Source organism: Cinclus cinclus, chromosome 3 (genome assembly GCF_963662255.1).
Source record: "Cinclus cinclus chromosome 3, bCinCin1.1, whole genome shotgun sequence".
Classification (NCBI taxonomy): domain Eukaryota; kingdom Metazoa; phylum Chordata; class Aves; order Passeriformes; family Cinclidae; genus Cinclus; species Cinclus cinclus.
The window spans coordinates 116,329,920-116,351,357 of record NC_085048.1 but is presented as its reverse complement, the minus strand read 5'-3'; the positions used below and the strand labels follow the sequence as shown (position 1 = coordinate 116,351,357).

Here is a 21,438-nt window from a genome sequence, read left to right as displayed (position 1 = left end):
CAGCATCAGCAGCGCTCACCCCGCACCCAGCAGCGGCAGAAGCAGGGCCGGGAGTGGCGGCGGCGACTCTGGGGAAAACGTCTTTATTTACAGTCCCGGCGGCGTGCGAAGAAGCGGCGGCGGGGCAGCACTCGCGGCCTCCCGGAGCTGGAGCCCCCGGCAGGGATGCGGCAGCGCTGGGTCCGCGGCTCCGTCACACCTAAGCACGGGATAGCACCCAGGCTGGCAAGGCAGGGCCAGGCGCTCCGGTCTCCCCCGAGTCACAAGTCCCTCTTCCTTTGGTACCCATAGGCACGGCGGGGTGAAACCCCGGAGCGGGCGGCCCCGGGGGCAGGGGCTGCGTGCTTACAGCTCATCAGCTGGGCTGTGGGTGAGCGGAGCCTGCTCCTGGACCCCCTCCAGGGCCTCCCCTGTGTCCGGAAGGCTGGTAGCTCCCTCGCCCTCATCCTTATGGCCCTTTTTCTTCTTCTTCCCGCTCTTTTTTTTGCTCTGCTTCTCCCCCACGCTTGCCAAATCACCCTTCTTGCCAGTCCACTTCTCTGCCAGGCAGCCTAGGGAAAAGAGGGGAACAGAGGGGCAGAGGGGGCTCTGAAGGAGAGGCAGGGCTCCCCACGCTTTAGCAAGGCTCCTCTGCCCTCCTGAGCATGCCATGATTATTTCAGCCCCTGGCAGCAGCCAGGACTTACTTGTGTCCTTTCCTTTTAGCACATGGTTAGCACAGAGAAACTGGGAGAGATCCTCTGTCTGGTGGTGCCTGTACCAATCTTCGATCACATCTTCATACTCCTCTACCAGCACATCGCACTAGGGCAGAGAGGAGAGCCCAGCTCCAGACACGTACTGGTACGGCAGGACCAGGGCCAGGCTTCTGCCACAGGTCCTGCCAACATCCTGCTCCCAGCATCACACCCTTAGATACTCTCCCCCCCTCCACTCCAGCCTACAAGGTCATAGCAGCCACCAAGGACCAATCTCACAGGGTGGGGTACCTGCTTTTTGAGGTCAGCCACCTCAGCAGAAGTCTCGTTCCACAGCTCATAGGGGATGTCCATCACCACCTTGACACCCTTGTGCACTAGATTGTGCAGGGTCTCGAATGTCTCTGACATGCCCTGTGAGGGAGGGAGCCATGCTGGGTGAGGTGGTGCTCCTCCTGGAGTACTCCAAATCTCCCCTCCCAGTGGCAGCCACACAACTCTGCCCAGCCATGCAGAAAGAAGGTAAGCCAGATCCCTGGGGCATCAGCCAGGGATCATCACGGGGGGAGGTCAGGCGGCATCGAGTCCCCCTCTGCAAACCTGGTCCCAAACCCAAGAGGAGGACAGCTCCTGCACCCCACATCTGACTTTGGGGCCTTGCGTGCCAGTCACTAGCAGGGGATGGGAAGAATGAACCTCTTTTGTCACTCTGGCAGTGAAGGGATGGGTGAGGCACATTTGGGAGCAGGAGCTGGAGGAATGGCCCTCACCTTTGCAAATCTGTTACTGCCACTCCTCTCCTTGTGCAGGTTATAATCCAACAGCCGCTTGCAGATGTTCTCTGTCACCTCAATTAACCGGATGTCCCTGCACAGAGAAGAAGAGGAAAGGCTCAGGCTTGCCATGGCCCCCAGCAACAGCCAGGGCACAGGGTGAACTTCCCAAAGCCTCTGGCTCCAGAGGCAGAGACAGCAGCAAGAGACTTCCATCCCACTCCCACTTACGACTGTGTGTACTTGACAGCAGAGCCCTTTCCATCCAGGAAGCCGTACTTGGTGTCGATCACCTCCTTGGTCTTGCCAGTCTCCTCGAAGGCAGATTTCAGCTCCACGGCTACGTACTTGCACACTGTGGGAAGGAAAGAGCACAAGTGGTTAAGGGGGTGTCACTGTTCTGACAGAGCACCTGGGACAGCAGCAAGAACCAGCCCCAGGAACTGGGCACACCAAAGCTGCTGTGAGCACAAAACACATCTTGGCCATCTAAAGAAATAATCAGGAATGGCTCAGCTGCTTCCACTGGAGAACACTTGAAGCAGGAGTACCCAAACCAATGCTTTGGTATAAACCAGCTGCTGTGCCACAGCAGGTCACACAAGCACAGTTACGCCTGCAGCTTTCCCCCCTAAAAAAACCCTCTACCTCCTTGCCACAAGCTTCTCTCTTCCTTTTGGAAGAACACAGGGTCTTTTCGCAATGCAAGCCCCAGTGTGGCTCTGAGCTTCTCCTCGTGATGACAGCACGTCCCATCTGGTACTGGTTCTGTGCTCTCAGTGCTCTAGGGACACTGGGACTGTGCTGGGGACTGAGCAGCTGGCAGGGTTCAGTGGTCTGGGTGACCTGACAAGGTGCTGGCTGTGAGCTCCAGCAACACAACCTGGGGCTCTGCCTGCAGCAGAGACCATATCACCAACAGATTCAGAACACAAAGCATGAGTATTTTTATAAAACTGAAAGAAAGAAAGAAAGAAAGAAAGAAAAAAAACCCTTTATTTCTTCTGTAAAAAAAGAACCCAACAGAGCTATAGAAAGGGACAGCAGGAGAAATATCTTAGGGGTTTACAAGTGGGAATGTGGAAGGAAGGAAACCAGGCCTGGTGTGGCCATTCCTCCCCCAAAGACAGGGTCTCAGGAAGCTGGAGAAAGCTTTGTCCAGTGCTGTGAGGCTGTTTGTCAGGAGCCACCTCCTCGAGCTCCACTTTAGGAGAAGCACCAAGCTCCAGCAGGAGCGGTCAGTCAGCAATGAGCCACTGTCTTCTCCCAGACAATTATATGAGTTGAGAGATACCCCAGGCAGGAAGAGAGCAAGGTGGCTTCTCCAGAGCTCCCACGCACACATTTAGAAGCCCTGTGGCCACCTCCTGCACAATCCTTTGTCTGCTGGCACCAGGGGCTGGAGGTGACTGCGGCCATTTCTCAGGTGGGATGATCATTCCTTCCGCAGACCCTTGGAGCTCAGGCCTCAAGGATGTCCCCCTCCACACCACACCTGCTGCACTGTCCCCACATATGCTGGGAGAGCTCAATGCCGAGTCCAGTTATCCAGATGCTTCCTGCAGCTTTTGCTATGCACTGACATAGATTCCAAGCCTGGGCAGGAAGAGGAGCAGTGTGTGGTCAGTGCTTGTTCCGATGCTTCTCTGAGGTTATGCTGCTGCCACAGCAGAACTCGGACATCAGCATCTCCAGAGCTGCTTCCCCGACAGGGAAAGCTTTGTAAAGAATTCCCTATTTTTTTTTAAATTTAATTTCTCTTTGCTGTCCAGCTCCACACGCGCCTGCACAGCAAAGACAGAAGAAACTGCACTGCAAATGTCCGTCGTGACCTACCCTGGACTGCCTGTGAACCAAAGGGATACTCAGACAAAAAGCATCACGGAGACCGAAATACAAGCAGCACACACGACCAGTCCCAGCTGCGAACGGGCGGGCGATCAAGTGCCTGCCGGGAGCAGCGGTGCCCGCGGGCAGGAGGCGGGCAGAGGGATAGCCCGCGGGGGCGCAGCCCCGCACCAGCCACCCGCGGCCCGAGAAGCCAGCGGGCGGCGGCGGATCGTCGCGGTTCCCCCGAGGCCCCACTTACCCTCGCACTTGCTGGGCAGTCGCACCCAGTCCGAGTCGTCGCCCTCCGCCGGCGCCGCCGCCATCAGCAGCATCAGCACCGCTGCCCCCGCCGCCGCCGCCATGACTCCGTTTCCGGGGCGCGCTCCCGCCCCGCCACGCCCGGTTACCATGGCGACCCCGCCTCGCCGGCCAATGCCGGAGGCGCGCGTGACCCGCGTGACCAATCCCCGCCGGCCGCCGCCAGCCAATCGCAGCGGCGCGCGGCCCCCGTGGCACCGCCCCCGGGCGGTCCCGCCGAGCGCCCACGTGGGAAGGGGCGCGCACGCGGGAGCGGGCACCCCTCGGGGCAGCCACACAACCCTGCCTCTGGAATTCCGGAGACTTTACCACCCCCCCCCCCCCCCCGAAGTGCCTTGGGGCGCTTTCTCTACCTCTGGATAATTTGGGGTTCCTTCCCATCTTCCAGGTAATTCCGGGGCCTTGCCACCGATAGAAACCTGTCAGCCCCCTCTCTCTTGTTCTCACATACCAAGATTCCCATCCTGTACCTTCCCCAACCGAGTGGGTCTCCTCCCTCCTCCGTCTGGGGGTCCTCTCTCCAGTCTCCAGAATATTTCCACTGACTTCCACACCCCTACACTAAACCAGGGAGACTTACCCTTCGGACATGGGCAGTTGCCCACGCCTCAGCTCTAGGCCAGGAGGATGGAGGTGAAGACAGCATCGGAGAGCAAGACCTTCAGCAACACCACACGGACAGCCATAAGCAGGGCTGCCAAGGCAGAGGCCGGTGACACTGCAATGGAAGGGTGAAGTGATGCCTGCCACAGACACTCCACTGCCTCCACGTCCTCTCCAGGCCTGCCCATAGGGCCATGTTTGGGCAGACTTGGGATCCCAGAGGCACCTCAGGTCACCCTCATGCTGTCCTTGAGGGCCGGCTGGCTCTGACCTAGTTTCCCCAAGGTGAAGCTTTCCTCCCTCTTCCCTAGTCCCACAACACTGTAGGAAAACCCATCCCAATCACCACCTAGCCCCAGCCAAGCCACTGCCAGGGCTTTCTCCCTGGCAGCTGACATTCCCACCAGGCACAGACTCACCAGCTGTGCTACACAGCTCTGCCACCTCCTCGTTGCCTGTGGGATGAAAGAGCAGCTGGGGAGGTGCTGGCAGCCCAGCGCCAGGTGCATGGCAGGCAGGGCTGGCCACAAACCCCTTCCTGTGAGCGAGACAGCAACGTTTGCCCCTAGGAACTCACACCTGCTCCCTGCCGGCCCCAGAGGCACTGCCAACCTCCCTCCTCGGGGGCCACCAGCGCGCCCACTAGGCTGAGCAGCAGTGGCCAAGGCAGGCAGAGGGGGTGGCGTGGCGGCAGGGTCATACCGGTGATGCGGATGGGGCTGGAGCTGTGGGACGGGGAGGTCCTGTTGGCCCCCACATGGCAAGCAAGTTCCCTCTCGCGCGGGGGTTCACTGGAAAGGAGGGAGACGGAGCAGACGGTGCCACCATCCTCCTGGGAGGCCCCATAGGCAAACGACTGCAGGATGCTACCGTTCCCACCGGAGATCCAGACAGCATGGCCAGAGCTGGGGGCCAGGTCGCTCACCACGCACACCACCAGCTGCCGGCGCTGCCCGGCCAGCACCATGCTCAATGGCCGGGTCAGCGTAGGCAGCGGCACGGCGGCGCTGCCAGCTGAGGGAGACGTGGTTTAGGGACACTGTTTCCCGCACAATCCCACCCAGCACGGCTGCCAGCTCGGCAGAGCTCAGCCTTTGCATCCAGGCTGGATGGCAGCCGGCCTTTTCTCCTCCTGCGTCTGTCCCGGGGGTACTCACGGGGCAGTAGCGGGAGCAGAGCGGCAGCGAGAAGCACCCGGAGCGGCTCCATGGCAGCTGCAGCTCACGGGGCTGCCGAGGGCTCAGCCCCCAGCTGCACCGCCCATCGCCGGGGCTGGCTCGGCGCTCCCCCGCCCGTGGTACGGCTCCGCTCCGCCCCGCCGGGGCCGCCGATCCTTCCCGATGGTGCCACGGAGCGAGTCCCGGCCCCGGGGGTGCTGCACCTCCGCGCCTCGCCCCCGGGGAACACTCCCACCGTCCCCTGCCCGCCAAGTCCCGGGAGAAACTACCCAAGAGCTGTGCGTCCGCAGGGTACGGCTGTGGCCGGGGCACAGCCTCTGCCCCGCGGTCCCGGGGCGGGCAGAGGGAAAGGGAGGACACCAGGCACTGTTCGGGGTGGCGGCTGCTGTGTATTTAGAGGGAGCAAACCCTAACCCTTACCCAGTCCTACAAATATCTATGATGAACATAGACGAGCCAGGCTGGAAATGCCTCTGCTTTTTTCTTCTTCAGCCAAATGCACCAAAACAAACCCCAAAAGCCCAGCCCCACTCGGCTTGGTGACACTGAACGCTTCCAGGACACACCTGGTTACTTGCAGTCAAATCAAGGCTGTGGCTTCACGCAGCAGGACTTTGAGACTCTTTATGATTCAAGGCACATTGTATTGAAATACAGAAAAACAAAACATGTACAATAACTTTAACACAAACCTACCATCATTAAGCCATGTGTTTTTCAAATAATTTTATCCAAAAAAAAAAAAAAAAAAAAAACCCAAAATTTTTTGTGATTTCCAGCATTCACTTCATGCTGTTTTATGACCTCTTCCAAAAGTACAGTTTCAGTCCACACTCAAAGAACCCCATCCCTCTCAACCCAGCTTGAGCTTGGGGAGAGCAGCAATATTGCCTGATTTTCATACACCTCTCAGTAGCTGGTGATGCTTTAGGAAGTCCAAACAAACCAAAAGAGCCACCTTTCCTTACCCTACAGCTTGGCAACGACCCTGTTGCAATACAAACATCAAATTAATCTTGAATTCTTCTGAAGAACCTGAGAACTGACTTAATACCTGAAACTGAAGGACAAGGACATGACCTGATACGTGCTTCCTCCCTCCTACACTGTCACCATGCCAAGGACCAAGCTACTCCACACTGAGCTTGGTTTTTATGTTCATGGCCGCCAGCTCAGCCACAAAGTAGTGGAAGACATGGGGCACAGGGACAACCTCGATGGCATCTACCTTGCTGCAGACGGAGCAGGAATACCTCCTGCTGCTGGTCACAGAGGAGTGGGACAGTTTCTCCAGCACAGGGGAGGTCATGCTGCCGCAGCTTGTGCACACGTAGGCTACGGAGCCATCGGAGCAGTTGAACAGGCGGTCCTGCAGCAGGAAGGACGTGCCGTGGGCCAGCAGAGCATCCCGCTCCATCTCCCCAAAGCGGATCCCGCCTTCCACGTTCCTCCCCTTGACAGGCTGGTTGGTGACAGCATCTCGGGGACCCGTGGTCCTCACCTGGAACTTGTCGGAGACCATGTGGCGCAGGCGCTGGTAGTACACCACCCCCACGAAGATCTCTGCCTCCAGCTCCACCCCACTGATGCCGCTGTACATCTTCTCCGTCCCAAAGAAGTTGTAGCCTGCGCTTGCTAAGGTCTCACCGAAGTATTTCAGAGCAGACTTCTTCTCGGTGAAGGTGAAGGGAGTGGCATCGTAGGAGACCCCATGCAGGGCTGCCGACTTCCCCGCCATGCTCTCAATTAACATCCCAATGGTCATGCGGGAGGGAAAGCCGTGAGGGTTGAAGAGGATGTCTGGAACCATCCCGTTCTCTGTGAAGGGCATGTCCTCGACGGGCCAGAGCTGGCTCAGGATACCTTTCTGTCCATGACGGCTGGCAAATTTGTCTCCGATAGTGGGATTTCGGGGAACCCTCACAGTGATGCAAGCCTTCTTGAACTTCCCAGTGCCGCGGTCGTTGCTGCACAGCCTAACGTTGTCCACAATGCCCACTTCCTTGCTTCTGTGTAGGTGGAAAAACAATCGCAGCAAAGGTGTCAAGTTTGCTAATAATTTTTAAGTTTCAAAAGGAAAATGAAGCAAAAAACTTGAACCATTTACATAAAATGCCTTGGGACAGCTGAGAAAAACCCCCATTCTTCAAAGCACTACTCAGTAGTGAGGGAACTCAGACTATGTAAGGATCAGGACAAGGAAGCAGTACAAAGGCATCTTCCAAGTGCCATTCAGGTACCACCTTCAGGTGATCAGGTAATGTGCCACCCCTGATTTAAAGTAAGGATCATTTCCAACCTGGCTCATCTGTATCACACTTTGTATCTGATAAACTGCATCCCACTGCCATTTCCACTGTGTTAAGACAGCAGCTCCTCTCCCTACCACCAATAAATTCACACCATACTGATGGGATCCCAAAATAAGGAACCTGATTCAGCTCTTCAGCAGAGAGGGAAGTTCAGAGCAGAAAGGGAAGGCCAAGTGTGAGCTTTGACAACAAGTGCCTTGTTCAGGGGTGTTCTCCTCTTCCAAATGAGCCCTCAGGCTGATATTCCACATGCCAGGGGTCTGCTGCAGGCTTAGCTGTTACCATGTCCACATACAACCAGCAAAGGCTGGCTTAGAGAAAAGATGTGGTACATGCCCGAGAGTCACCTACACCATGAACTTGATGCCCTCTGCCACACCATGGACACTGTTCTGAGAGGAGAAAAGGGAACATCTGCAGGGAAAGGGCCAGCTGCTCTCCCCACGGGGTGAGCAGAGCCAGGAGTGACAAGCTGTACTTACGGATAGTACACAGTGAAGGTCTCCCCTGTGTTGAGGTTCATGAAGCTGTAGAAGGGGTCCCCAGGCTGCAGGATAGACCCAACAAAAGGCAATCCATCAGCATCCAACTTCTCCCCAACGTTTGGATCACCAGGCCTGATGCCAAATACTAAATTGTCACCTGCCCTGCTGGCTTTAAGGGAAAGGTCAATGCTCTCCACCTTGATAACACTTCCATAAGCAAATCCTCTCTGCCAGGAAGATTTATTTATGATCTAAAAAGGAGAAACAAAAGCCTGTTAAAGGCATGCTGATAACTTCAGAAAATAAAACATTTACAAAAGGTAAGCATCAGATCAAAATAGGAATTGCTTTTTTAAGGCCCTCCAGTAAGTCGCTATTCCAAAAAGCTCAAGCCTTGAATAACCCCAGTTATTTTTCAAAGCTGGAAGGCCACTGCCTCAGACAAAGCAAGCTCTGCTGCACTCCCACCACCTCCAGCATTGCCTGCTCTAATAACACAACCACTATGCTGCTGAATCTGCCCAAAAAGTGTGAGGGCCAGCAGAGACAGAAAGCAGGGTCTTCTCAGCCGAGTATCACCCCTACTCCCAGTGCCCCACATCAAACTCCTTCACAGGTCAGCAGGATTTTTTCCCTAGGGTGACTTACCATTGCATCTTCCATGTCATAGCCACTGTAGGAGATGACAGCCACAATGGAGTTGGTGCCAACAGGATAGCTGTCCATCCCATAATAGTCATACATGCTGGGCCTCACCAGAGGGCTCTGGGGGGTGTGTAGGTGGTACAGTTTGTTATCCGAGCGATCCTTGTAGTTATAAACAGGAAACCCCATGGTCTGCTTTCCTGGAGGGAAGGAGGGAAGCTTGGATTTATTTCTCCATATATGTTAAGAAAAAAACCTGGAAATACTTAAAAATTTAGAGGGATTATCAATCTTAAACCCCTTGGAATTTAATAATTGCCCTAAGCCCAGCTATAATTTTTTTATGAACCACAATACTCAGTTCCTTTCACAGCACTTCATAAGAACTACACCTAATTTTGTATTCTTTTCTGCATATTTGTTTTCTTTTCTGCAATTTAAAAATCCCCACTAAGGTTGGTGTGGTGTTTCTGGTTTTGCTTACTTTGAGATTTTTTTTTGTGTGTGTGTTGTTTTGTTTTGTCATTTTGAGGGGAGATGTACGTGTGTCTCCTCCCCCACGTTTCCCAGGGTGAGGCCCATGATATGCATTTCCAGGCCAAAAATATTTGCTTCTTACTATTTTTATTTGCTTCTCATAACTATTTTGCCAGCATCAATATCCTGACAAAGAAACAGTTTTGAACAGTCATACTGCCACTTGCAGAAAAGTATGAGAAAGAGATACTGTTTTAAGGACATCTTTCCGATAATACTTTCAGAAATTCAATATACTAGAGGTGTTAATGAGGTGTTAATGCCCCTGCCCAGGGTCTTGCAGCATTGGGTACTACAGCACTTACCCATCTGGCACTGGTACATGTTCCGTGGACTTTGGTTGTGGTCGGAGAAGGGAATGAGATTGGCCACCACGCTCAAAATGCTGTGAGGGAAGAGTTCCTGGTGAGTGGTCACTCCAGGCACCACCTCTGACTCCACTGTGGCCACGTTCATGAAGATCTGGAAACATCAAATTGGATAATGCTTGTTCACTTCCTCCTTTTAAAGGGAAGGAAACGAAACAAAGCTGTTTCTGATGGCTTTCTATCCATTTCAGTTTTAGCTGTGGCTGTTGTCTGCACTGTAGTGCATTAGCAAGACGAATCAGACAGCTGGTAAACCACGTATCACAGATCAGCTGCAAGGGAAGAAAGCCTGAAATACAGAACTGCAGTAACGTGCCCTCCTTTCTGTCTCCCACTTTAACAGTTTCAAGTGGATGAGCTCCCCAGCAATCCGCTGCTTGGCTGCCCAGGAGCCATCTGGCAAACAGGATGTAACACAAGATGTAACAAGATGACATGGTACACACAACACAGCAATCCTTCACCTCGAATCTTCACAAAGTTAATACCGAGAGCAGACTTGAAGATCTCAACAAGATCTCTACAGCCCAGCTATGACATTTACCAGAAATCAATTTGCAGGAGTGAAAAAAAACCCTTTCATCACCTATTCTAGGTCTTCAACAGAAGCCTCATCCTCAGCTCCTTTTGTATTTTCCAAACTAATTTTTGATGCCAGGTAGCTCTGTAACATGGGAATATGCAAATCTCACCTGTTCCAGAGTCCCAATCCATTCATTGCTTCCATAGGACAGGTTCCTGACAGGCCGCACCATCCGGCAAGGGTTAGTGAAAACAAACAGCCCAGGATACAGGCTGGCTTTTCCTGTCATTGGGATAAGGACCACTTCTGCCCGTGCAGGAAATCTCTTCTCTTGTGTTATCTGTTGGTGCAAAGAAATAACAGTCCAGACACTGTTAAACAAGATTAATTAAACTGCATCCACCTGGCCACACAATGAAAATGTCAACCACAGGTGTAGCCATTAATAAAAAGCTACAGAGAAAAGAGTTCTTAAAAATACTTTTAGAAAAACCTCCACCACAAAAAAAAGACAGAATATGTCTTAACTTACCTTTTCCAAGAAAATGTTCTTTCAAAAATTCTAACTTCATAAACCAACAGAGGAAACACATGGATGAAAAAAAAAAAAAAGGTAACACAAAAGCACACTCCAATACTAACATACAGCCAAAGATAACTTATTGGGCCAGATTAAAAAAAAATAAATAAAAGAGAAAAAAGAAGAAGAACTGGAAGCCTAAGAAGTTCCAAACATTCATATTTCTGACCACTGCAAGTTGGTGTTTAGTTAAGAAACATTTCAAACAAGACAACAAACCTTGAAACGGCGCAGGGTTTGTGCAATCTCAGGAGCCAACTCCCGCTCCACCCAGCCCACCATGGAGCCATCCAGGACAACTCTGTAGCACTCTGAGTAAGGCTGGCTTGGAGCTGCATCAATGGGGGTGACACCTGTGGGAAGAGGGGGTTGATGGAAGGAATGGCCCAAAAAAAAAAAAGCAAACAAAACACAGAAGTTATTTCTGCACTTGTCAGTTCACACCAAGAAACTTTCTGAGACATCAAAAAAATTATTGGCAAAACCATAGACAGGTTCAATAGAAAAAAGAAATAAATTACAACTTAGAATGTCAATCCCTTCCCCATTTTTCTGACTGAAATAAGGATTCTCATTATTGCAGTAATCACAAGTGAACTGCAGTTCAAATCGAGTAATTAAAAAGTTACTGTTTAATCTAGTTTCTTAGAGCTGTGAGAAATTCCTAGTGCTTCAGGGAACATCCTCACACTACAGCACACAGCTGAGAGACAGTGACATTGAATTTTCAGGCCGATGTACCTGTACAAGCAATGTGTTATTGACCACTAAGAACAGCCCAGTACGTACAGGTCAAACCCGATTTTACCTTCTCAGGATCAGTGTGCTGAGTGGAGAACCTTTCCCCAGGCACAGGGCTGCAGGGCAGGGAAGGAACAAAGGAGAGCACTTCACTAAACCATCAGGCCAGTGAAACATACCCAGGGAACATAACAAAGGTGGAATGTCCATCACAGGCACCATCTCGGTAACGATTTCACACAGAGCTGTCATGTGGTTCATCAGCCCACAGGGCTCTCCATCTGGGGTGTCCACGGGGCACAGGAAGCCCCAGGATTCGGGCAGCAGCTTGCGGACAGTCGTGGTCCTCATCTGGGAAAACGCTGCCCCTCTGTGTATGCAGCGGAAGTGGGAGAGGTAGCGGATGAAATTCAGCTTGTCCCCCACCACACAGAGACCACTGGCCTGCAACATGCCCAGCCCTAGGGAAAAAAAAGGTGAGATTTGTGTCAGGACCTCATCCAGCCTTAACAAATACAGGATGATGTTACAAGACAGTTTCTTGTTCTTCACTGACAGCTCCTAAAGATGCTCACACCGGACCCCAACAAGGGAGGTGCCTGTGCACAGCCAACTCAGTGACCTGTAAGACACCTAGAGACTTCAAATTTCAACCTGTTCCTTAAAATCTAGTTCCTTTTACAAACACGTGGAAGCAATTGCCAGTGAAGGGACTAGGAATTTCCAGCTGGTATGTTTTAGCAAAATTCTTCAGGTTTTTAATCTGATTTCATTTTCTAGTGCCCCCCCCCCCCCCCCTCTACAACACTGTCATACTGGACACTTCAGGGAAGCATCAGATAAATCTGAACATACATCAGCAAACAATTTAAGCTCACATAACGAATGGGGCAGTTCTGATAAAAAATGCCCCTTTTCTGTCTTACACTGCACATCCTAAGAAGAAATAACCTTTGGGAAAGCAAATCAAATTATGGTTACTGTTTTGGACAATGCTAAATTTCATTTCACCTATTCACTTGGGTAGAGGCTTTGCATTCATAACCAACCTGTTCTATACCATACACAACGCCTATGCTTGTGCATAAATCTTGCCTTTTTCCTCAACTGCCCCTTTCTTCAAACCCCTTTTAGCAATTCAGTTACAGTGCACAACATCTGCCTGTTTCCAGTTGAGAGCTCAATTTCACAGTGTTCCTCATTCTGTTTTACAGGGAAAAAAAGGCATCTTAAGGCTGCAGATTTACCTGTTTTAGACCGCAGATTACCAGTTGCAAGCAGGTACTCAAATGGCTTGGTGAAGTCTGGTGCCAGGCTGAATGCTTTCACCAGGCTGTCTGTATTCAGGCTGATATCTGCCTTTTCTGCTCTTTTCTCCAAAACAAACCTAACAGACTGCAGCCAGGTTTCAAGCCTCTCCTACGGTTTAAAAGTGAGAGATTTAAAATTGAAACAGGACAGGGAAAGGCTCAAATTAGAACATCAGTTCTAATCAAGCACATCAGCTGCACGTGCTGTGGAACTCCTCTGAAATTAGCAAGATGGACAACTTCTAAGGAACTGACAGTTTTCCAGACTTGTTTCCAACACTGACTTCATTCTATCAAGATGCTCATGGTGTATGTCAACACAGAACTAAAAGGAAAACACCCACCCAACAGCTTGGCAATCACTTCCACCCAGAATAGTGATGAGGCTGGCAAATGAAGTACAATAACAGAATTTCATAAAGCACAGACAAAACCCAAAGCAGAAACTGTACCTACCATATGACCACAAGGATATCTCTGCACACAGTGTACACTGTATCTACTGTATGCTTTAGAAATGCATAGAAATGAGAAAATTTTTTTATGCTTTACACTATTTAGGATCTTAAAAAAAAGATTAGGATTCAAAAAAAGGGGCTGTTAACTCCCCTGCTGATCTGACAGCAAGGGCTAGGCAGGAAAGCAACCTTTTCTGGTTCCTGGTAGCTGCTCTATATAGCACTGAAGTGCTTCCCCGAGTTCACTTTCAAATCACTCAAGTTTCTTAAAGTCTTTCAACAAAACAATGCTAGAGAAAATTCTGGCTGAAGGGGAAAAGAAAGATTAAAGAATTATGTAATAACTTAGGGAATTATCCTATTTGGGGGTGAGAACTACTATTCCACAGTGAATTCCATGGGACAGTCAAGCTTCTGAACACAACTACTCTCCTCCCAGCATCCCAAAATGAGGTATCCCTGTAAACTGAATTGAAATAGATGAGTAGTAAGTTACCTGTTTAAGTCAGAAGCATGTTACCATGCTGACTGTCAAGAAATCTGAAGATGTGGGAGCCATGACCTTACCTTTAAGAACATAAGGAAAAGCTGTCCTGGGGTAAGCACCTCATGATTCATGAGACTGTCTGGATTATCCTCCATGCACTCCCCTTTGGCAAAAGCATAGAGCTTCTGGGTCATCATACAGAGCAGGTAGAATTTTTCAGTTCTATTGGTCAGGTGAATGCAGATACAATTGCTGAAGGAGGAAAAAGAAGAAGGGCAACCACCATGATCTCTTCATGCTAGCTTCATGTTCCTCAGGTTTCTCCTAAATAACTGTAAACCAATTATTTTTTCTATAAAAAGCCTAACAAGGCAAGTAGAAGTTAACTACAAAATATTTCCCTTAGCACTATCAGTGTCCTGTCACAGAAACTCCAAATATCCACTGCTATCAAGCCATGTATGGAAAACTGTGGGATGAGCACCAGTCTAGCACAAACAAAAAAGGAAAACCACACCTAATTCCTAAAGGAAGAGCAAACACCTACTTTACCAGAAAAATGAATTGTTTTTAGTTGAATGCCTGCCACACTGACAGTCTCAAAGCCAATTCTTCCACTGATTTCAAACTCACTTAATGAAAGATTTTAAAGCATCTCTTTTCTACCATTTTAAACAATAAAAATTATTCAGAATTCACAGAGATTGTGTGAAACTGAGAATAAACTGCAGTATTTCTGTTCAACAAATGGAGCCTAAAGCAGTCATAGAGCTAGCTTTAACCTCCTCTTCCTCATCCTTTGTGCTTTTCAATCAATGACATCACAAAAAATCCCATCGAAATAAAAACTGTCACCTTCTTGTGAAAGTGTTTAGGGAATACTTGTGTCTATCCACTAAAATACATATCATCATAATACTCTCACATATGCCTATAAATTCAACACAATGACACTGGATCACACCCAGACACAGACCTCAAAATGAAATCTGCAGCCTGTTCATTGCTGTACCACTCGGGCAGGTTGAGTTTCACTCTGAAGCTCTTTCCCAGGTAATCCAGGACGTTTTGCTGTGTCAAACAGCCAGCATCCACCACTGCCCTCAGCATCTCAGTAACACAGTTCCCAAAAAAGGAGTCATCTTCCCTTCCTTTCACCAGCTCTTCAAAAATCCGGTAGTCTGGGAAATTAACTAATGCCTGAGAGACAGAAGTTTATCAGGTCAGAAAAATAAGGTCATAACAATGTCTGCCTACAAAATACAGCTAAAGAACTAAGGCACCCCATGATATAGGTTTGCAGAGCTCTAGAAATGCCCTTCCACAATGAAAACTGCAAAATGCTGTGGGGTTGAGATGCTTAGAGAGGAATGCAGGGGATATTCATCCACAGATAATGATCTCCATCCAGACCATTCATTAGAAATACCCCACAAAACCTGAGAGTGTGACTCTCCCCTCATCCCTTGTCCCTGCAGACATTTCTTCTGCTGCAGACTGAGTGTTTGATTATAGTGTTACAGTTTGGATGACGTTTCTCCAACCAGAAAAGGAAGGCTGACTGAAAATAATCCAAGTGGAATTAGCTTCTCATTGCTTAAAATAAAAATGCTCTGCAAAACTTCTGTATTTATTCAATACAGAAAGCACAAGCATTTACTGCTTACCTTCAGAGCAAATCCCAAGGGGAGGAAGAACAACTCTTTGTGAAAAATGAAATTCACCATGACACAGCCATTTTCCAAGTAGTGAAGGTTCATATTTATTGCAGTATGCTCATCCTTGACACAGTGCATCACAACCCCTACAAAAATCACAACATCAGCATGAGCTGCACAAAACCAAGTGGCTGCATCACTGCATCGTGTCCAAGGACATGTGAGACAATTAATGAGAGAAACTTTGGTACTTGAAGGCTGAGAACATGAGGCAGATTGCTCACTTCAGTGTCAGTGTGCCACTTCAAATAGACACATCAGCTCAACTCAGCTCTTAGCTAAAGAGGGCTGTGTCTCAGGACAGCCAGCACATTTGCTGAGGGGTTTGGAAGATGCAGAAAGTTTTTAAAGAAAGACCCAGGCCTCGACTATCCTGTTTGTAACCTCTGGCTGTAGGATAGAATAACACACAAGGTACTGTTCCTAAGTGCACTCTTGTCTCTGTGTTTGGGTGGCAGTGCTGCAGCAGTGCTTCCTGATCCTGCTCCACACTATCCACTGCAGGACAAAGAAAAACAAAACAAAAAAGGACTATCTAATCTGGCACTGCCTTGAAATAAACGGGTGTGAAACTGCAGTGTGTACTGAAGCACAACAGTCCAGTCAAATCAGCAACTGGCAACACCAGAGTTTAAAATGCAATCTAATATTTTCTGGCTTAATTAAATTTAAAAGTGGTTTTGCTGAGTATACACGACAAAGGGAAGGTGCAGCCACGAACCAAGTTTTCTGTCCTTCACGGATATTAAATCTCCCACCACGAAGTATAGACAAAAATCAGTGAAATTAGTTCAGTGGATTACACTGACTTGTACTGAAAGGTGGGGTTTTAGTTACACCTTCCACAGAACAAAAGGCGTCAAGTGCTGCAAAGCCTGGAATAAAATCTCCTTGGCTCCCCATGGGCAGCTCAGACAGTTCCCACAAGCCAAGTCCCTGCTTCTTGCTTGTACCACCATGGTCGTGTGTTTACCCTTCATTCGTACGTGCAGCAAAAAATATTAACATTAGAGAAGAACTGTAACAAAACAAGTTACCAAAATTTAGCTACAGATGGTCACTCCTGTTTGTCCTGAAACAGCTGCTACTAGGATGCTGCAGCAAACTGCTGAGCTTACCATACTCTGTGAAACCAGGGCCTCTGTTTTTCCACTTGTGTCTTGTCATCGCAAGAGGGAAGTTTCGCCTGGGCATAATCAGCATCCTGATTACTTTTTCTAAGCCATTGATTATAAAGTAGCCTCCCATTTCCTGGCAGGAGAAGAAAAATCATTTTAATATACTTAGAAACTCAGAACCAGCATTGTGAGAAGCATAAAAATTGCCTGCACTATATATTATACATATAAAACCAAACATTTAATGGAAAATAGCAAGACATGATTCAGCACTGCTTTTGGAAAGGCTCCACTCCTTAGCAGGAGCTTATGAAGTCTAAATGTAGAAGAGTGCAAGGAAAAGGATGCACATTCCACAATTTAGAGGAAGAAAAAACCTTTGTGATCAATGGAACATCTCTGAAAAGCTGACATTAACTTTTTAAAATAAGCACTCTAAAATTCTCATTTTGAGTTTATAAACCAGAGGGGATTTCAGAGCAAAAGATCTCTGTCTGGTCACATACAAGTTTACTTTTCTGACTTTCTTTTGTAGTTTGCTTTCTCCTCTTTTGTGAGTTCAAAATGCAGTGCTAAATAATTCTGTATTCAATTACGGACAGCTAACATGCTACTGGGGAGACAGGGAAGAAGCAGCACAAAGACAACTGGGAATGGAAATGTCTCTTTCAATGCCTGTTCTCCAAGTCTTCCTCTCTGCAGAGTCCCCTTCACAGCACTCTCAGCTGCTGTGTAGCAGCTGAGAGGTTCTACACCAAAACTGCAGGTATTGACACCAAACAGATCCCTCTGTTCAAGAGCAGCCATGGCTGCAAACCTCTCAAGCTGCTTCATCAAGCCCCAATACACATAAATCTGTCTTCAAGAGGAAACGGGAAGTCAAACTTGAAACAAAATATAAATGTTCAAGCCCTGCAAAGAGAAGGTGACCTGACAGAATGCTCATGTAAAACACAGACTTTCCTAACCCTCAAAATCCCCGTTACCTCTTCTTCCTCATGGTGCTGCATAAGGTCTTGTGGAGAAAAACCACAGAGGTTGCACAATTTGGACTTCACCATGATTGGAATGTACCCTAAGGGCTGTTTGATAGTTCCTTGTGGCATGTCATTCACTGACCAGCTAATGTCAGCCTAAAATGATACAACACCAACAGTAAGCAAGTTAAATTGCCCTTAGCAGTTGAACAGACTCGTATCACTGTAAAATGGTAGTAGCAATTAAAAAAAAAAAAAAAAAAAAAAAAAAAAAAAAAAAAAAAAAAAAGGAGAGCCAGTGGATACATGCCTAAAGATTACACGCTGGGGAACAGTCAACATAGGCTTACAGAAGAAAATCATACAAGTCTAGAGTCAGGTAAAGAAGCTGCTGGGTGAGAGAACAAGGTTGGTCTGGCCTCCTTTGCCTTCCAGACCCTTCAAAAGAACAGCCTAAATAGAAAAAGGCAGCCAGAGGACAGGAAAAGGAGACCTCAGAAGGTAACAGTTAGAAGTAGAAAAAGAGAGCAAACATGCCCTGAAAAGACCTGATGAAATCCTTCCTTTCTTCATGCAGCATGCTCGTGAGTGATCTGAAAAGCAAGAAAGAAAAGCACACAGGAAAGAAAATTTATTAACAAGTTGTGGCAGTGGGTCTGTAGGAAGACTGTGGGAGCAAAAACTCCCAACTTTACGTGCAGAATGACAGGCTTTGAAAGAGCTGCTGTCCTTCAGGAAAGAGACATTGGCACTACAATACAACAACAACACCGGTTCGACACCTGGCAGCAGCTAAAATGAGTAAACTGAGTCTCAGAAATTACTAGAAAACTGAAGGGAAATGCTACTGTGCCCTTTTAAATCCACGGGGCAGCCTTACAAAGGGACTGCTGTAGTCTGGTCTACACCTGAAGTGATGACAAGGGGTGCACACAGCTGCTCAGCAGACTGGGGCTCTTGAGGGAGGGATACTGAGCTAAAGTAGCAAGGTGGAAATAAGGAATAATTACTGACTGTTTTCTGCTGTGCGTGGGCAGGGAATGGGAGAGGTTAACCTGCTCGAGCAGAAGGCAAAGCCTTCTCAACCACAAGGCACAGCAAACTGCTCCAAACATTTCAAAAATAATTAAACAGCAGACAGTGGGAGAGAGAAAGAGAAAACAAATAAACAAGCAAAAAAAAAGATGGGAAATAATTCAGGTAAGAAAAATAAAATCAGCTCTGTCTCAGGAAATTCTTAAGTGAATTTCTGAGAATACAGCTGTGAACACTCTACACTCCCCCACTTTCACTTTCAGCTAAGGTACTGCACTTAGAGTGGCTTTTATCACGGTAAGGCGTAGAGCTTCAGGGAAACAAAAAACAACCAGAAATAAGAAAACAAGCAAAAAACTGAAATTCCAAGCAAGCATTCCCTTGTACCAGGTGCCTCAACATAAGCAATCAGCTCAGACACGACAGCATTTAAACAGAAATATTTGCTAGGGATGCTTCCTCTCCAGGCAAATTTCAAAACACTTCAGGAAAACAGGAGAGATTTACAGCTCTGGACTTTTGTGGGGGAACAATGCTGCTTTTGAAACCTGGATTCCCGCAGAAACAACATTTGGATGAAGCTGCCCTCTGGGACGACACAGGTCTCCATCCAAGGTCTTCCAAGCTGGCTGGCTGCTCGCAGGGAGAAACGTGACACGGGAAAGAAGGGGCAGAGGGGCCGGGAACACGACAAGCTTAATGTGCGGGGAAAAGCAGCGAGGCCACGCAGGTCAGCGCTCCCGGAACCCCCGTGAGACCGGTGAGCCGGGAAGGGGCATTAACCACAGCACAGGGCTCGGCCGGGACAGGGACACGGGTGTGGAGAGCCGGGACAGGGACACGGGTGCCCCCAGGATAGGGACACGCGTGAGCGGGGCGAACACTTACCGTGATCCGGCCGCGGTAGGTGCTGCGCATCCCGCGGCACTCAGCCGGGAACACCCTCCTCTCCTGGCACACCGTCCCGGCCGGCACGGCGGGAGGGGCGATGGACACCCCGACCAGCGTCAGCGCCAGCCGCGCGTCCTTCAGCGCGAACTCCACCGGGGCCACATCCTGCAATGGCACCGGGTCAGCGCGCCGGGGGAGGGACAGGGCCCGGCCCCGCGCCCCTCGCCCCGCACACCTGCACGGCGCGATAGACGCCCTCGCTGACGGCGTAGTTGAAGGACTCGATGTGGGCGCCGGTGAGGTCGCGCTGGGTCGTGCCGCGCCGCGGCGGCCGCAGGCGGTGCGGGTCCGGGCGCGGCTCCGCTCCGGTGCCCGCCATGCCGCGCGCTCCTCCTCACGGGAAGCGGCGCGTGCGGGGGACTCGCGCGTGCGCGCCGCTTCCCGGCACCTCTCCGCGGGCGCGCGTCCCGGATCCCGGCGAGCGCTCCCGTCCCCAATCCCCGCCCCGCAGCTCCGTCCCTCCTCCGAGGGTGCGCTGCTCCTGACCTCCCTGCGCGGCCCAGCCACCCGTGTGCCTCTCCCGCTCCCCGCTCAGCCACGGGAGCCCAAGAACGGCAGCGGCCTGGACGCCCCCGCATCCCCGTCGCTCTCTGCCTGCCCCTTCCGCACGCCCGGAATCCCGAACGCCCCGCAATTCCCCAGCTCCCACCGCTGCCGGGACAGCCTAGGATGTGAAGCCGGTTCCCGGGGCCCTGGGGACTTGACAGCCCAGGGAGCCGCTATCCCAAGGAAACACCACAGGCTGCGGGGTTCGCATGTTTTAATGATGGGTTAGGAGAGATGTGGATAAATGTGAGCTCACCGGAGAGCCGGGAGCTCAGGCATTCGCCAGCCCCACATGCACATGCTGGCGGGAGAGCAGCTGGGCGCACCATCCCGAGCCTGACGTGTACCCCACGTCCTCTCGGCACCGGGGTATCCCAAGGTTTGCCACAGCAGACACTGTCGTGGAGCAGGATTATGAACGGCACAGCGTTGCTCTCCCGGGAGAGAGCCGTGTGTGGAGAACAAGAAATGCTGGGAGCAGGGACATGCAAGCAGTCCTGAGGGACACTGGTCACAGTCACCTGGATGAAATCAGCGTTTGAGCCTTTCTTGGAATTTCTCCAGCGTTCTCCATGGACTGTGGGCAGCCACCAGATTTCAGCAGAAGCACAACATGACCAGCTCATATGGAACAAGCCACATGGGAGTTACCTGAAACCCAGAGTCCAGTGGGACCAGACCCTGCTGGACAACGCAGCCAGAACACCTGGGCCAGAAATTCTTCATGGATGACATGAAGGGATACAACTAAGACTAGAGACATTCTGCAACGTGGTAGGTGTCTTCTGGAAACCCAGCAGTATCCTGGGTGAAAGCTCAGGAAAGAGAGTAAGACCTTTTCTATTGACCTTTTAGCTGAAATAAACTAGAAAACATTTATTGTTGTATATTCCTAAAAAAAGAAACAAACAAAAGTCTCACAGGGGCTTGTGAGCATCACTTGCAAGGTGCACCCATGGCTGCAATGCCCAGGCCTCAGCAATACACATCCTCTACTCCACCTTGTAGCTAGTATTTTGGGCAAAACTTTAGGCACTGTGCTCTCTGTCCTTTATCATTTACCTTCTGTGCTTTACTTTGGGGGTCACTTTGAGAGAAGGTGGAAAATACATGCTTTCCTCTAGAGGATGTTGCTTATTCCTGAAAAATTCAGCAAACAGAGGATTCAAGTGTCCCCGAAACACTACCTCCCCCAAGCCCAGCTAGAAAGGCAGGGTATGAATAGCTGCATCGTCTGTACTTGTGGC

The 21,438-nt window shown here is 50.0% G+C and overlaps 2 protein-coding genes across 3 annotated transcripts; both read right to left on the bottom strand.

Moving 5' to 3' along the window:
• Positions 1 to 173: 173 nt before the first annotated feature.
• On the bottom strand, positions 174 to 5,437 carry CNPY3 (canopy FGF signaling regulator 3). 2 transcript variants are annotated; one of them, XM_062489499.1, is made up of 8 exons: positions 5,380 to 5,437; positions 4,925 to 5,236; positions 4,642 to 4,677; positions 1,703 to 1,826; positions 1,469 to 1,565; positions 990 to 1,112; positions 687 to 804; positions 174 to 551 (listed from the first exon to the last, which is right to left on the bottom strand). In XM_062489499.1, exons 1-8 carry the CDS (start codon positions 5,429 to 5,431, stop codon positions 346 to 348), a joined length of 1,068 nt encoding a protein of 355 aa, XP_062345483.1. In that variant the 5' UTR covers positions 5,432 to 5,437; the 3' UTR covers positions 174 to 345. The 2 variants fall into 2 exon arrangements, with proteins under 2 accessions (XP_062345483.1, XP_062345484.1); XM_062489500.1 differs by lacking the exons at positions 4,642 to 4,677; positions 4,925 to 5,236; positions 5,380 to 5,437 and adding an exon at positions 3,561 to 3,711.
• Positions 5,438 to 5,612: 175 nt separating this feature from the next.
• Positions 5,613 to 19,678, bottom strand: POLR1B (RNA polymerase I subunit B). The gene is made up of 14 exons (XM_062489498.1): positions 19,583 to 19,678; positions 17,669 to 17,815; positions 16,683 to 16,815; positions 15,514 to 15,650; positions 14,823 to 15,046; positions 13,927 to 14,098; positions 12,839 to 13,010; positions 11,771 to 12,052; positions 11,070 to 11,203; positions 10,440 to 10,610; positions 9,685 to 9,841; positions 8,846 to 9,042; positions 8,195 to 8,448; positions 5,613 to 7,409 (listed from the first exon to the last, which is right to left on the bottom strand). The coding sequence occupies exons 1-14, from the start codon at positions 19,610 to 19,612 to the stop codon at positions 6,530 to 6,532; spliced, it is 3,090 nt and encodes a 1,029-aa protein (XP_062345482.1). The 5' UTR covers positions 19,613 to 19,678; the 3' UTR covers positions 5,613 to 6,529.
• Between the last annotated feature and the right edge of the window lie 1,760 nt (positions 19,679 to 21,438).